The following is a 13,950-nucleotide window of genomic DNA, read 5'->3' on the forward strand; positions in this document are numbered from 1 at the left end:
CTGGCAGCAGAGAGCAACCTCATCCTCCTTCTGGAACAGGCCCAAGTCTTTAGGTGTGCAGGAGTGGTCTTCTGAGGGTAACCTGTCAGTCACAGAAGAAGCAGTGGGAACCATTAGCGCAATGCCTGAAGCTGATGGCACTGCTGCCTGTGCCATAGGCACCGCAGGCCTTAGCCGCCAGCAACTTGGCGGTTATGTCAAGTATCTTCAGGCAGAAGCTCTCCCATTCCTCTGAAGGACTGGGTTGGAAAAGGATCTATGCCGGCCGCTCATGGGAACCCTTAGAGCGGTGGCTCTTTCTTTGAGGAGGAAGAAGAGTGGTGGTGAGAGGACTCACCCGGGGAGCGTGACCTCTTCCGATGCTTCTTTTTCTTCTTCTCCTTCTTCATGCATGGATCCACCCTATCTCCGGAGCGTCGATCTGTGCCGTGCAACCTTGAATAAGACTGCAGAAATTCATCCTTCGGCTTGTGGACGAACGTGAAGGTTTTCGCTGCCTGTTCCCACAGGGCTTTCGGGTGCATGGAGTGACATGACTCGCAATCTTGGGTGTCGTGGTCCTCGCCCAAGCAGTACAAGCAATTCTGATGCAAGTCTGAGACCGACATCTGCCGGTCGCAGTCCGCACATGGCTTGAACCCAGAATCCTTTGGAGTCGGCATGTGTTTACAAAAATAAGAAGCTTGACAAGCATGTTCACGATTAGCAGACAGAGTGCATGGAAAAAAAACAACTGAGGTCATGGGGCGCTGCACTGCTATATTTGGTGGCTCTGATGTCATAAGCAGAGCAGGCTGCATAGAGGTGTTGGACGGAACCAACGCTGAGCTGCGCTGCGCCCCCTGGCAGTGGAAAAGTTTCCAAAGAACAGCTGCGCTGGGATAGGCATATCATAGATGAGCAATCCGTGGCAAAAAGAATGTCCAGGGATCATGGGAGGGAGGTAGCTTCAGTTCAGGGTTGGGGAACATCAGTCTCTGTCTTTGGGGACGTCAGTGGGTCGGGCAACTGTGTTTCAGTTCCAAGTGAGGGACTACTTCTACGGGCAGTGCGTTGTTTCGGCCAATAGTGTTCTTGTGGCGGGCCGCCGGGTATTGCCGGCAGGGGCATAGATAGTTTTTAATCAGTTTTTGCTATCCAACGGAGGGGCAGTGGCTGCCTGGGCAGTCCGGGGGAACTGTTGAGCATAGTCTAGGAAAGGGGACCAGGTGCCATAAAACTTAATTTTGTTCCCAAATCGAATGGCGGTGATCTTTTCAGCTGCTGCGATATCTCAACACTTTGCCCACCACAAGGGGGTCGCCGGGCTCTCGGGGTGCTTCCACGGTCTTGGTATTGAGAATGTTGCAGCTGTAAGCAGGTGTGCGCAGAGGTCTGCCAGTCGGTCGGACATCGGGAATGGATCCTTGCCAGTGTCGCCCAACAGAACTATGCCCGGGGTCCCATGGTATCGATAGGCCGGTGATTAGTTTCATCTGCACCAAGACCTCTTTCCAGAAACAGGCCGATTTAGGGCATGACCACAGAAGGTGGAACAGCGTCCCCGTATCCGCGCAGCCTCTCCAGCATTGCGGTGAGATGGTGGGGTTACATTTGTGTAAGATCTCTGGTGTCAAGTACCATCTGTAGCAGACCTTGATTGCTCCCTCCTTGTTCGTGACACATTTGGAGCTGTTGTGGACTCTCGTCGAGATGCGATTCCAGGTTACCTCGTCCAGTTCTCTGGCTATGTCTCGCTCCCATCGTGCCAGGTAGGGCTCTTTTGAATCGGGGGCCCCCCAGTCCAGCAGTCTGTACAAGGTTGAGATTTTCCCCTTGGGTGGGGTCGCTGTCAGTGTATGCTCCAGTGCCGTGAGGTCTCTGCTTCCATGCGTCTTCATTGGTTCGTGGGACAGCCAGTGTCTAAGCTGGGCATAACGAAAATAAACATTTGCTTTCTGGCACTTGAAACTTCTCCTTGCATCCCTCGATTGTGAGTAGGGTTCCTTCTGTAAAGAAGTCCGCCACGCACTTCAACCCGCCTGCCTTCCACCTGTTGAAGTCGTTCAGCTCCAGCCCTGGGGCGAAGTCGGGGTTCTCCCAGATCGGGGACAAAGGGGCCACCATGTTCCTGCAACTCAATTTCAGTCCAGTGGGTAGCGGCTCCAGTCTTCCTCCAGTTTCAGCTAGCGGGGTTTGTTGGTGCATGCTTGCCATGTGAATGCTGCTGCAAGCTGAGCCGCCAGGAAGTCTGTCCCCCTCCGGTAGCCCCAGACCACAGATTCCAGGGCTACGGAGCATGACCCTCCTTGTGATGCGTGGCTCCCCCCCACCAGACGAATTGCAGGATGTGCGTTTGCAGTTTCTGCTCATCTTTCTTGGGAATACACTGGGAGGGTCTGGCAGTGGAACAGCAGTCTGGGCACTAGTTTCATCTTAACTGCAGTGATCCTCCGCATCCAGGATATCGCCTGCTTTTGCCAGTGGGATAGCTCCACCTGTAATTCCTTGAATAGTGGCAGGAATTTCATCTTGGAGGTCTGCTCTATGTTTCTGGGGAGACGAATGCCCAGGTAATCGAGGTGAGTTCTGGCCCATTGGATAGGGCAGCTGGCTGCTAGGGAGTCCACCATGGCCCTGGGGATGTTGACACCCAGAGCTGTTGATTTCGAGAGGTTGATGGTGAAAACTGATGCTACCTTGAAGCTGTCCAGTTCCTCCCACAGGGCTCCGAGTGAGGTTTCCGGATGAGTCAATGTCAGCAGCACATCGTCAGCATATAAGGCGGCTTTGGAGGTTTCGTCCTTGACCACGAGGCAGTGGACCAGCGGGTTCCGGCGAATTCTAGAGGCAAATGGTTCCATGGATAGCGCAAAGATGAGCGGGGACAGGGGGCAGCCCTGCCTAGTGCCCCTGGTTATCGTGATCCTGAGAGAATTGCCGCCATTTATCCTGAGCATTGTGGTGGGGTGTTGGTAATTTGCCAGAGTCCACTTCAGAAATTTCGGCCCGACCCCAAAGTGCCTCAGTGTTTCTTCCATGTAGCCCCAGTCGAGCATATCAAAGGCTTTGTGCGCGTTGAGTGACAGGATTGCCATGCCCTCTCCCGATCTATTTGCTGATTTGATGATGTTTAGGGTGCATCTCGTGTTGTCTAAGGTGATACGGCCTGGGACGAATCCGGTTTGGTCCGGGTGAATTAAGTCCAGCAGGATACCAGCGAGCCTGCGTGCCAGGAGTTTTGAGAGGATTTTCGCATCCATGTTCATTAACGCAATGGGTCTGTATGGCGAGCAAAGTTCTGGGTCTTTTCCCGGTTTCAGTATCAGGATTGTGAGTGAGTCCTCCATCGAAGGGGTGTTGCAGCCCGACACCAGGAAGGTGTTGTAGAGGGATGCCAGATGGGGGGGCTAGGGTGTGGGCGTATTTTTGGTAAAAAGCGTCCGGGAAGCCATCAGGGCCCAGGGCCGTGTTTTTCATTGAGCGGATAACTTCGGTCACTTCCTCAGTGGAGATTGTGAGTTCCAGTGAGTCCAGCTGTGGATGCGGAGGAGGCCTTTGGATGGATAGGAGATAACGGATGTGTGATTCCTTGTCTGTGGGATCCCCAGACATTACACTTCTGTGATTTTCGGTCATGAAGGTCAGCTTCCCAGCCTCTGTGCAGCAGGGCTTGCCCTCCCGGTCCCGCAGAACTAAAATGTTGTTCCTGAAGTGCAGCTTCTTGAGTTTGTGCACTAACAGACGGTTGGCCTTGTTACTGTTGAGATAATAATACTGCTTTGTGTACATCAAGGCTCTGGCCGTTCGATCTGCCAGGTGCACCTCAAGGGCAGCTTTTCCTCTTCTGAGGTCTCTCCACCCTTTCACCGAATGACTATTTTTATAGAATGCTTCTTTTTCAGCCACCTCTGCCTCTAACTCGGAGAGTCGGAGTTGGTGTCTGCGTTTGTCTGCCGCTGTGCATTTGATGGCTATGCCCCGGATCACTGGCTTCATCGCATCCTACACCATGGCCTCAGAGGAGTCCCTTGCTGTGTTTTCTGCAAAGTAGTTTGTAAGGGCTTCTGACAGTTCCCGGCTTGATGCCACATTCTAGAGGATGTAGTCCTGCAACTTCCATGACCCCCGTGGGGGCGCTAACAGGCACGCTGTTTGTAATCAGGCTACTACTGGTGCGTGGTCAGAGATCACTCTCAGGCCGATGTGGATGTCCTTGATGCGTGGGTACACTGTGCTGGACATCAGCAGCAGATCTATCCTCGAGAACCCCCTATGGACGTGCGAGAAGAAGGTGTAATCTCGAGCACTGTCATTCGCCAGTCTGCACGGCACGCGTCGATTGTTTCAGTTTTCCTTAGGAACTCTGTGAGCCCCAGGGCCCGTGCGAAGTCCGATCTGGTGGGCGGTAGAGTCTTGTCAACGCTGGGATCCAGAGTGAGGTTGAAGTCGCCTCCGATCAAGAGTTTCCCTACGGCGAATGAGGTTATTGTCCAGATGATTTCGCGTAGAAAGTGTTCTTGGGCTTCGTTCGGACAATAGATTGCTGCGATAGTGATTGGGAGTTCTATCAGGTGAACTTTCAGTAGTAGGTATCTGCCCCCAGGGTCTCGCTTCACTGTGACATTCATTAGGGGTACTGTTCGGCTGAGCAAGATAGCGACTCCGCTTTTCTTCAGACCTGAGGAGGCACAATACCTCTTGGGTAGTGTAGGAAGTTGATTCGCTTTTCATCGGATGGCAGCAGGTGGGTTTCCTGCAGACACACAATGTCAGCAGAGAGCTGGGATAGACGGTGCTCCACTGATTTTCGTTTTCTGGGCGAGTCTAGGCCTTGGACATTCCATGTGATCATGGTGAGATCCTTAGAATCGTTTGTCATCTGGGTAGGCTGTGGTTGTAGCTTTCAGAGGTTGCCTTACCCAGCCTGGCGCAATAGAGCCACAATATGCGTTGATTGGTTTGTTCGCTATGATTTGATCTGGTTCCCCTTTTGTCCGGCACCCCCCCACCCCAAAAAACAAAACTTGGCCATCCAGGCCCGCCTTCGACCAACGGGGCCTCCGGCTGGGCCAACGCAGCCAAAATGCGTGGAGGCGGTTAAGCCTCCTCTGTTAGGCGGTGAACCTCTGTGCCCAACGGGTGGGAGGCCATTTTCTTAACATTCATTGTTCGTAGCCGAGGCTTGAGAAGTTAGGGCCCGGCCAAGGGTCACTCTGCCTGATGGCCCAGTGTTTCTACGTGCCCCCGTGCTGTCAGTCAATTCCAGGCCGCTTGCTCTTGGAAGGGGGTCCTCTGATCCTGTGGCATCGTTTTTCCACCCGGGACCAGGGCTGTGTGGGATCTTGTTGAGCTTTTTGCCTGGATGGCGAATTTCCATCGTGGGCCTCGTCTCTCTCCCCGGGACTTAGGAATTTCTCGGCTTCGTTTAGATTACGTATGTGGCAGATGCCACCCTCCCAGGTGAAGGACAGGGATGTGGGGTACCACCAGCGGTAGGTTATTCCCTTGTCCCTTAGCCACTCTGTGATCAGTTTTAAAGCCTTTCTTTTTGCCATTGTGACCGCTGCCAAGCCCTGATATAGAGCAATGGAGGCATCCCTGAAGAGTATGCGGGGGGAGCTTCTAGCCTCTTGCATTATTTCTTCTTTGACTTTAAAATAGTGCAGTCTCGCTAGGACATCCGGCGGGGTGGTTGAGTTTGGTCTTTTCCTTGTTCTGTGGACTCTGTCAAGCATCAGGGGGGAGTCATCTGGTAAGGTCAGGATGAAGCGGAAGAGGTCGCTGACATACCGCTCCAGTTCCGCATTCGGAATGGCTAAAGGGATCCCTCTCAGACGAATATTGTTGCGTCGGGAGCGATTCTCCGCGTCCTCCTGCTTGAGCTCCAGGGTTTCGCACCTGCCCTCAAGTGCTGCTAGTCTGTTTGCACCCATGTCGATCTCATAACTGTGTTCACAGAGGGCTGTTTCTGCTGTTCTCCTCTCCAGTTCCCCTAGGTGTTTGTCCAGGCCTGTGATTTTGCTCTTTACCTCTTCCTTACCCTTCTGGTAATCCTTCGTGAGGGCCGAGAGGAGGTCTTGGAGATCGGACTTCCGTTACCGTCTGTATTGCGGGTCCTGGACCTGGTTCCATGCTAGCGACCCCAGATGTTGCTTCAGTCACTTCAGGGCGCTCCCCTCTTCTGGGCCTCTCCGTTGCTGGGGTTATCAGTAGCGACGCAATGTCTGTCTGTTTGGACAATTTCAGATTTTTGGCCATCGTTAGCAAGCTGCTTATCTTTTGGTCCCACGAGATGCAAGTCGTCATTGCCGCTGGGGCTAAGGGCGGCCCGGCAGGTCCGGCTAGCACTAACGCAGGGGGGCTGCTGACTTGGGGACTGTGCGCTCTCTGATTTATTGTTTAGGCCTAGTAGCTTGGGCTACCATGAGGGAAGCGTTGCTGCTGGAGGGGTCTGCAGCCCCACCGAGAGGACCAGAGTTGGCCTCGTGTAGCTGGTGGCCTCCAGGGGCTTTTCGTTCGCTTCTCAGGCTTCTGGCTCAAGTTGTTTGCGAGCTTGCGAGGCCTTGAGGGCGTCACGGAGGCCCTGTGTAGATGGGGCGGGGGGCAGCCAAGTGCTCTGGGCTGTAGGGTTTGGGCCGAGCCACTGTGCTGAGCCACCGGAGATGGCCCTAGGTGCTGAACCTGTCAGTCCAAGGTGATCGAGGTTTGTCGGTCCCCGTCTGGATAGCTTGCTGGGTTTCCGGTTTGGGTGCGAGTTGGCTCGCTGTCGGCTTTTGGGGGTGGAGTGCCCGTCCCTTGCTTTGAGGGTTGGGGGATCAGTTCAGGGCCTTGGCCCCCACGTGGCAGGCTTCGATGTAGGGGGGGATGTCTTCCCTTCTGGCGGAAGAGGGCCGTACTGGAGTGGCCAATGCTGTTAGGAATCTGCACCCTTGTCCCCTGCTTCGTGTCTTCTGGGAGCCTGAATCGTCTATGGGGTGGCATAGCGGGGCTGACCCCTGGCAGCCTGCCTCCCCCTCAAGGTTCAAGCTGTGCTTAGGCTCCAAGACCCTCCCGGTGAGGCTGTTGCTGGGCTTCAGGCCTGGCCGACACCAGAGGACAGTGGAGGGGAGGGGCGGATGACAGCAGCCCAAGATGGCGGGTCTCTCGACGCTGTGGGGTGGCTCTGGAGGGCCCCCAGGCTGGAGGATCCCCCTGGAGGAGATGGCGGTAGGGGGTGCTGGATCCTTACCTTCTTCACTATGAGGGTGCCGTGCCAGGGGCCCCCGAGGCGACCATAGGGGCTGGAGGGCTCTAAGAGTGGATCCAGCCCACCCCTCCCTCCACAGGCGAGGACGGCGGCCGAGTGGAGTGCAGCAGAGAGTCGCCGGTCTGAGTGAACTTTCTCTCCTATCCGCAGCCGTTGGGCAGCGTCCTCTGCAGTGCTGGGCTCCATCACTTGGATGGTTGTGCAGCTGGTCCCCTGCGTGCGCCGTGACCGTGCCCCCAGTGATCAAGGGCTTCCAGTCAGCCGAGGTCTGTCGCAGGTCCGTTGCTGCGGGTGCGTTGTTACTCCCCCCGGATTACCCCGGTGTCGGGTCTGCCCTGGCTCCAGGAGGAGGCTGCCCAGGCTGGGATGTTGGTGTGATGACCACCGGAGGATCCCTGGGCACTGCCCGCCTCCAGTCAGGCCCCCTGGAGGGTGGGCGCTGCTTCGCTTGCTGGGGAGCGGAGTGATTGGGGTTTCCCCCTGACAGCACACCGAGATGAGCCGCCAGAGCAGAGAGCCGGGGCGATTCAGACCGGGCCCGTGCAGTGCGGGCTCGAGGGCACTCCGTCAGGTCGAAGTGGGGTGGATGGTGTCCATCAGTGCCGATTTCCCTCCGGTTCGGGCTCCAGCGCGCCACGGCATCCGGAGACTGCAGTGGGTTCGGCACGGGGCCTCAGGCGCTATCTTGCTGCATTATCTTGCGGCCTGCGCGGCTCCCCCAGCAGCTCAAGAATCTCTGCTCTCCCAGATCACAGGACTACCGCCTCGGTCCTTCAGCTAATGCTCGGTCCACTTTTCCGGTGCTGAGGGGCTGGTTCACTGGAGCATGCTTGCTGGATGTGTGGCACCAGATGGGAGCTCTCACGGAGCCACTCCGACCACCATGGCGTCCAAGCCACGCCCCCCTCCACTGTTTTATAAGTGTGAACTACACACACAAACACATCTACATTTGACAACGTTCCAATTTCTTAATGTCTAAGGAGATTGTTATATTTAAAGTACAGTTCCTATACATCCACGCACACAGTGTGACAGAGCCCCATGTTTCAGGATGAATGATGGGGCTGGGGTGACCATGGGGGCCGGGTGTCATCACCTGCTCCACGATGTAGGGCCCGAAGGAGGCACGTTATGAAAGATCCCCCAAATCTCCCAGCCAATCACCAGCCTTAGAAGAAACCTTCCCCTTAACAGAGATGGAGGAGCCACAAGATAAGCAAAATCTTGACCCTGTGAGGAATGGGGACCCCAAGAGAAGAAAGGCCCAAGCAGAAGGAAACAATCTGATAGGCAGGAAAAAAAGTGCACAGCCTTTTGCAGATGGGGGAGCAGGAAAGGCAAGAGGGTAACCATTTTCGCCATTCGCTACTCCCATGATTTCTACAGTGTAAGAGATGTATCCTTTTTGCCCATAGTTCTCCCAGATTTTGTAGTGGTGGGTTTATCCCGTTACCCTAACAACTCATTGCTGTGCCATCGCACGTTGTCACTGAGGTTTGACTAATCCTGCAACTCCCCTGGTTGCCAAAATGCCTACCTCCCACCAAACTATAGTGGAATTGCAATGCTCACTAAAAGAAAATATTCTTTGGACTAATAATAATGGTACTGGAAATCTGCTACCATGATTTTCTTCTTACATGCATCATATTCAAGAGAGTGAAGCCAGAGGAGCGCATCCCACAAATCAGTGGAAGAGCCTCAAACCAATATTCAACAATAGAGCAAACTGCAAGCTGCAAGAAAAACAAAAGGCCACAATCCACTTCTATGTGCGGCCCACTTGCTGGCACACTTGGAGGAGATGAGGGCGAGATGGCTGACCACCACAGAGGGGAGAACTGGCAGCAACCATTTTGTAATCAGGAAAGCTGACAATCCTTGTGAGGAGCCCCACATTTAAAGACAAGGAACTAATCACTAGGCTTAGTGCTTGAAGCTCTGCAGCTGAGCCCTTTTTGCCTTCAGAGGTCCCGGAATGGGTCTAAACTGCTATTTAAGCAGTCTGCATTTGAGGCTGGGTGTCTGTAACGGAAGGAGAACAGTGGCAGTATTATGGAGTGGAGAGGTGAGTAAGCGAAGAAGAGTGAGCAGGAGGGAGGTTAAGGGAGTGTTGAAGAAGCAGATGAAGGCAATGGAGGAGAGAAAGAGGAAGATGGGTAGGCATATTAGAAAGACCTGGTGAGAGGTAAATTAAGTGGAGGAGAACGATCCAATCAGAGTGGAGGAGAAATACAGGAAAACAAGAGAAATTGCAGGTAGGAGAGAAGGAATAAGAAGTAGAGGCGAGGGAACAACAAGTAAGAACAGATAGAGGAAGGAAAGACAAGAAGAAAGTGAAGGAAGGTGGAAGGACAAATGCAATGGGATAGGAATGATGGAGGAACAGGAGAGCAAGGTATAAGGTAGTGGAAACCTTTGGAAACAACTGAGAACAATTTGTGACAAACTGGGAGCAAGATAGGAAGAAAGAAGGGTTAAGGAGAGAGGAGTCTAGCACATCAATTCTGATACAGAGTCAAATAGAAAGAACAAGGAGCGAGGGGGGGGCAAGTGAGGAGGAAACAACTCAGGGGGGAGGGTTCAGAAGGCCACAGCCATGCAGGGTATTGAGTAGGCATCAAGATGAAGGGTGGAAATAGAGGGACAGGGGTGTGAATAGAAAGGCCAAGGGACCAGGTAGGGCCCCTAGTCACACGGAACCCACTGAAGCTGCTACCAACCACTGCTTAAGGTTACTGTGACATAGTCTGCCAAAGGCACTGTAGCACCGGTGCCTAGGGTATCCATCCCTAGGATGGTCAGGTATTGCTTCACAGAGACTCTGGAGACTTGACAGATGAACCCAGAACCAAGCCTGAAGGGAGGGTGGGGGCCTCCTCAGATAATCAATATCCTGACAAAGATGATGATGGGAATAGGCTCAACCCAGACACGAAATAGAGCAGTGGACACTTGAAACCCCACAGACATTTTTCATTTGAGCCCATTTTTCTAAGGGCAGTGAGGGACAGACTGGTGAAGAATGGTAATTAACCCAGATCGAATTGCTCTTCTTTAATTTCTTTGATTATCGCTCATTCATATACCCCACCCATCCCATTTACCTGTCATATTTGTGTTGTAAAATAAACATTTCTGTACCTAATCTTCATCTCCCAACATATCCATTTTTGTTTTCCTCAACATGCCCTTTAAACAGAAAAGTATAGGAACAATAAGGTGCAAAAGGAAAAAAAATGAAATCTCAATGGAGAATCCCTCATGTTTTCAAACTACATTTTTACCTCATTTGAGACCTACAAAATGTAAACTAATTGCATGGATACAGAAGACTCTAATAAATTAGGGCCCTACTCATCCCAAATTGTTTCTAGCCTAGTTAACATTAGAACCAATGTGGAAAGTTAGCAAGAAGAAGAAACTAATTTGGAATATCTATCACTCAGGATCTCTTACCCCTGGGAAGTGCTTTCGAGCTGGCCTTGTTGTTCGTCTAGTGACCCTCTCTGGTTCTCTTGCAGAGTCCAAATCTTCTCTAATGCTGTCAAAGTAAGGATGTTCTAGCAGCTGCTGACATGTTAACCGCTCAGAGGGGTCCAGACGAAGGCAACCCTAGTCGAGTGATAAAAAACACATATGGTATTTGAGATAAATGCAATAAAAAAACGACGACTTGTGCGTGGTGGTGGTGGCGGCTGAGAACTTAGCAACTGTTGTGTTGTGTTACTTGTGCTGCACTGACATCTGACAGGTGTGGTGTCACAATTCTCTCCACGGGTGCACTGTTTTCTTGAATATCTTGCAGTGTTTTTTTAAACCCATGTTCGTGACTGAGGCAGGAGAGTGGCAGCTCACCTCTCCTTAGAGGCCTTGCTTTATATGTATAACTTACTAGACATGGGCTGCAACCAATGTCACAATTCACGAGTATGAGGATGGGAGTTGCGACTATTTGAGCCACTGTTTGTGAATTAAAAGGGAGAGGTATAATTCAATACATAATGACAGTCAACTTCAGTTCACAGTCAAAATCACTTTTCATGACTATCACAAACAGCTGTAAAGTGCATTTAGAACAACATAACATATGAACAGAAGAAAATTCACCTTCTAATTCCATGGAAAACACATTACAACAGTATGATAAATAATAGTCTCCAAAATTAATCACAGACTTATTTTGTACCAATTTTAGCACCCATCATGCTTTTGTCCAAGCACCTGTGGATTTATGCCTATCAAAGTGGTGGTCTTCCACTCCTTCTCTAATTCATCTCTGGACTTCAACCATTCAAGAAGAATTTGTAGGACCATGCTGGGAGAACAGTCCTTTCCAAAGCCTCCCACTTGTGAGGTGAAGGCGGTTATCTAAAGCAGGGCACATTGGGGGTAACCTGCTGCCGGAGAAAGACCTGCCTCTCTGCCAGCTATACCAGTACCCAGGACCTCGCTGGAGGTAAAGGACCCTTGCAGGTGTTTCCCAGCCTCCTCCATGTTTGGGAGAACAAGAACAAGTACTTATCCGCTCCCTTTTCCCCTGGATTGGGACTCACAGAAACGGAGGAAGTCAGGAACCTGCATTTCGAGAGTGTTAAAACGCATTCAAACCAACTGAAACTGTGGTGCTGTCTTTTGCACTTCTTCAAACTCTTCAGACCACAGTTGCTGCGTCCTCAAACTAGTTTGCTGCCGCACGGCTCCAGCTACGATGTCTCAGCATGAACCAGAAGCTTGCCTCCATGAAAGAATGTGAACCAGAAGGGAATGATCACTCTGTGTATTTAAAGAATATACATACAACACTTGGATGGCCAAGCTCAGAATAAAGAAGTACTCAAATGTATAAAAAAGAGTAGAAGAATGGATAAGAAAAAATGGTAAGAGGTAGAAAACAGCAGCAGAGGGAATTAATCAACCTTTCCTGGTAAAACAAAGGAAGAATTTCACATTCCATAAAAAGATGGCAAGGAGACCTACAGGGAACCAAAAATATACCCTTTCTCAATCAACTCCTACTTGAGCACCTGAGAAAAGCACCAGGTCCTGCATGATCATCCATGTCACTGAACAACCTACTGCATAACTTCAAAACTGTAAGTAAAGAGTTGAACCAACCAAAAACAAACCTACTAGGGAAAGAGACAATTGAAGGAGAAACAAAAATCCAAGGTATGGTCATTTGCATCAGTAGAAGAGGAAACCAACCCCACTAGGTCTACCATGAAGCCACAATGATAATTTGGTGCACCCTCCCTTCAGACTCCCGAAGAAAAAATGGATGACAGAGACAATGGTCGATATAAAGAGCAGACCATGAATGAGAGCCTGCGAGAACATCGCATCATACACAAAAGGTTCCAGCGGTAAGAGACTCAGCAACTAATCAAATCTCTGAAAAGAGTCATGGAGACAGAAACTGATTCGAATCTGTGGCTGACATAACCATTAAAGAATTGTTAAAGATACCAGGAGCCGTATCCATGCTTATTAAAAAAATAAAAAGGAAGGACCAGGGGTTGTGAAGCCCTGGCACAAGAAGTACCAGTATGTATTTTTGGCCCATTGGTCAACAACAAGCATGGGTAATGCTGGACAGGAAGTCCAGTGGATCAGAAATCCCTCGGAAAGCCTAGAGTACCTCTCCTATTTTAGAGGCCGGCAAGAACCTGGATTGAACCAATAAAATTCCCCCAATGGAAACAACCCATATGTCTTTCTAATGGCTAGAGACTGAGCTTCTGCAGAAATGAAACCATGGTCGAGAGATAAGCCCTAGGAAAACCAGAGAGAAGGCTGAGAATCAACCAGATAAAAACCAATGGCAAAGTCCTTACTATGGAGTTGGTAACCAGAGTAACAGTTATCCATATAAAGACTAAGGTAGTCAACATCAGTCCAAAATGGAAGACTCTTTGTCAGAAAAGATGATTACCCAAACCCGATGTACATGCATCTGGATTCACAGGAGTATGTTGGGAAAATCTAAAGGTGCAATTTAGACACACTTGGAAGTTATTCACAATCCTTCAACTGGAATCGAAGTAGTAAACGCCTGACCGCTGAGGAATGCCAGGAGTGGTGAGCCAACTTGGGCTTCAACAAGATCTTGCATTTGCCAAGTTTTTGGTGGGTGGCTGAACTCAAGGAGAGGGAACTGGGAGCATCCTCACCAAAGGAGAAGATCATTCTATGCAGAAGACTGTAAATTCAAACCACTAGACTTACACATTTTTTTAATTTTTTTTAAAACTTTTATTTATTGAGAGCAGGTTCACAACAAGACCAATTGCATAAACATTATGACACAATTTGGACGTAATTCCATTACTTATATGCATACAATTGGCAGGGAACATCACATTTCAGGGTGAAGATGTGGGTGCTGCATCCATATCTGGCATCAGATACACAAGTATAGGTGCAGCAACGTCCAAATGTCTTTGGGGCGACAGGACCGATAGTACAAAGAGTTCCTCATCATCGTTTACCATACATAGGTCTTTTAGGAAATTGGCACGGGTGGGTCCAGTTAGATTTCCAACATTTAAGGATACAGCGTTTGGCGACAATGCATGAAATATTAAATAACCGTCTCGAGGTTTCCTTCACTTTACCGATGTCACCAAATAAGTACTTCAGGGGGGACAGAGTTGCCGGGATCGACGTTATGTCCTCAAGGAGTTCTGCCACCTCCCGCCAAAATTCCACAATCAAAA

General features: G+C 50.7%; 1 protein-coding gene across 4 annotated transcripts in view; it reads right to left on the reverse strand.

Annotated features, from left to right (window-relative positions):
* The window catches only part of CDKL1 (cyclin dependent kinase like 1), a 1,210,180-nt gene that overhangs the window by 201,996 nt on the left and 994,234 nt on the right, over positions 1 to 13,950 (reverse strand). For all 4 annotated transcript variants that reach the window (XM_069638983.1, XM_069638981.1, XM_069638982.1 and 1 more), the window contains exon 9: positions 10,691 to 10,846. In XM_069638983.1, the coding sequence (XP_069495084.1) occupies positions 10,691 to 10,846 (156 nt within the window). The remainder of the gene's footprint in view (positions 1 to 10,690; positions 10,847 to 13,950) is intronic.

This window comes from Ambystoma mexicanum, chromosome 14 (assembly GCF_040938575.1).
Source record: "Ambystoma mexicanum isolate Mex_15411 chromosome 14, UKY_AmexF1_1, whole genome shotgun sequence".
NCBI lineage: Eukaryota > Metazoa > Chordata > Amphibia > Caudata > Ambystomatidae > Ambystoma > Ambystoma mexicanum.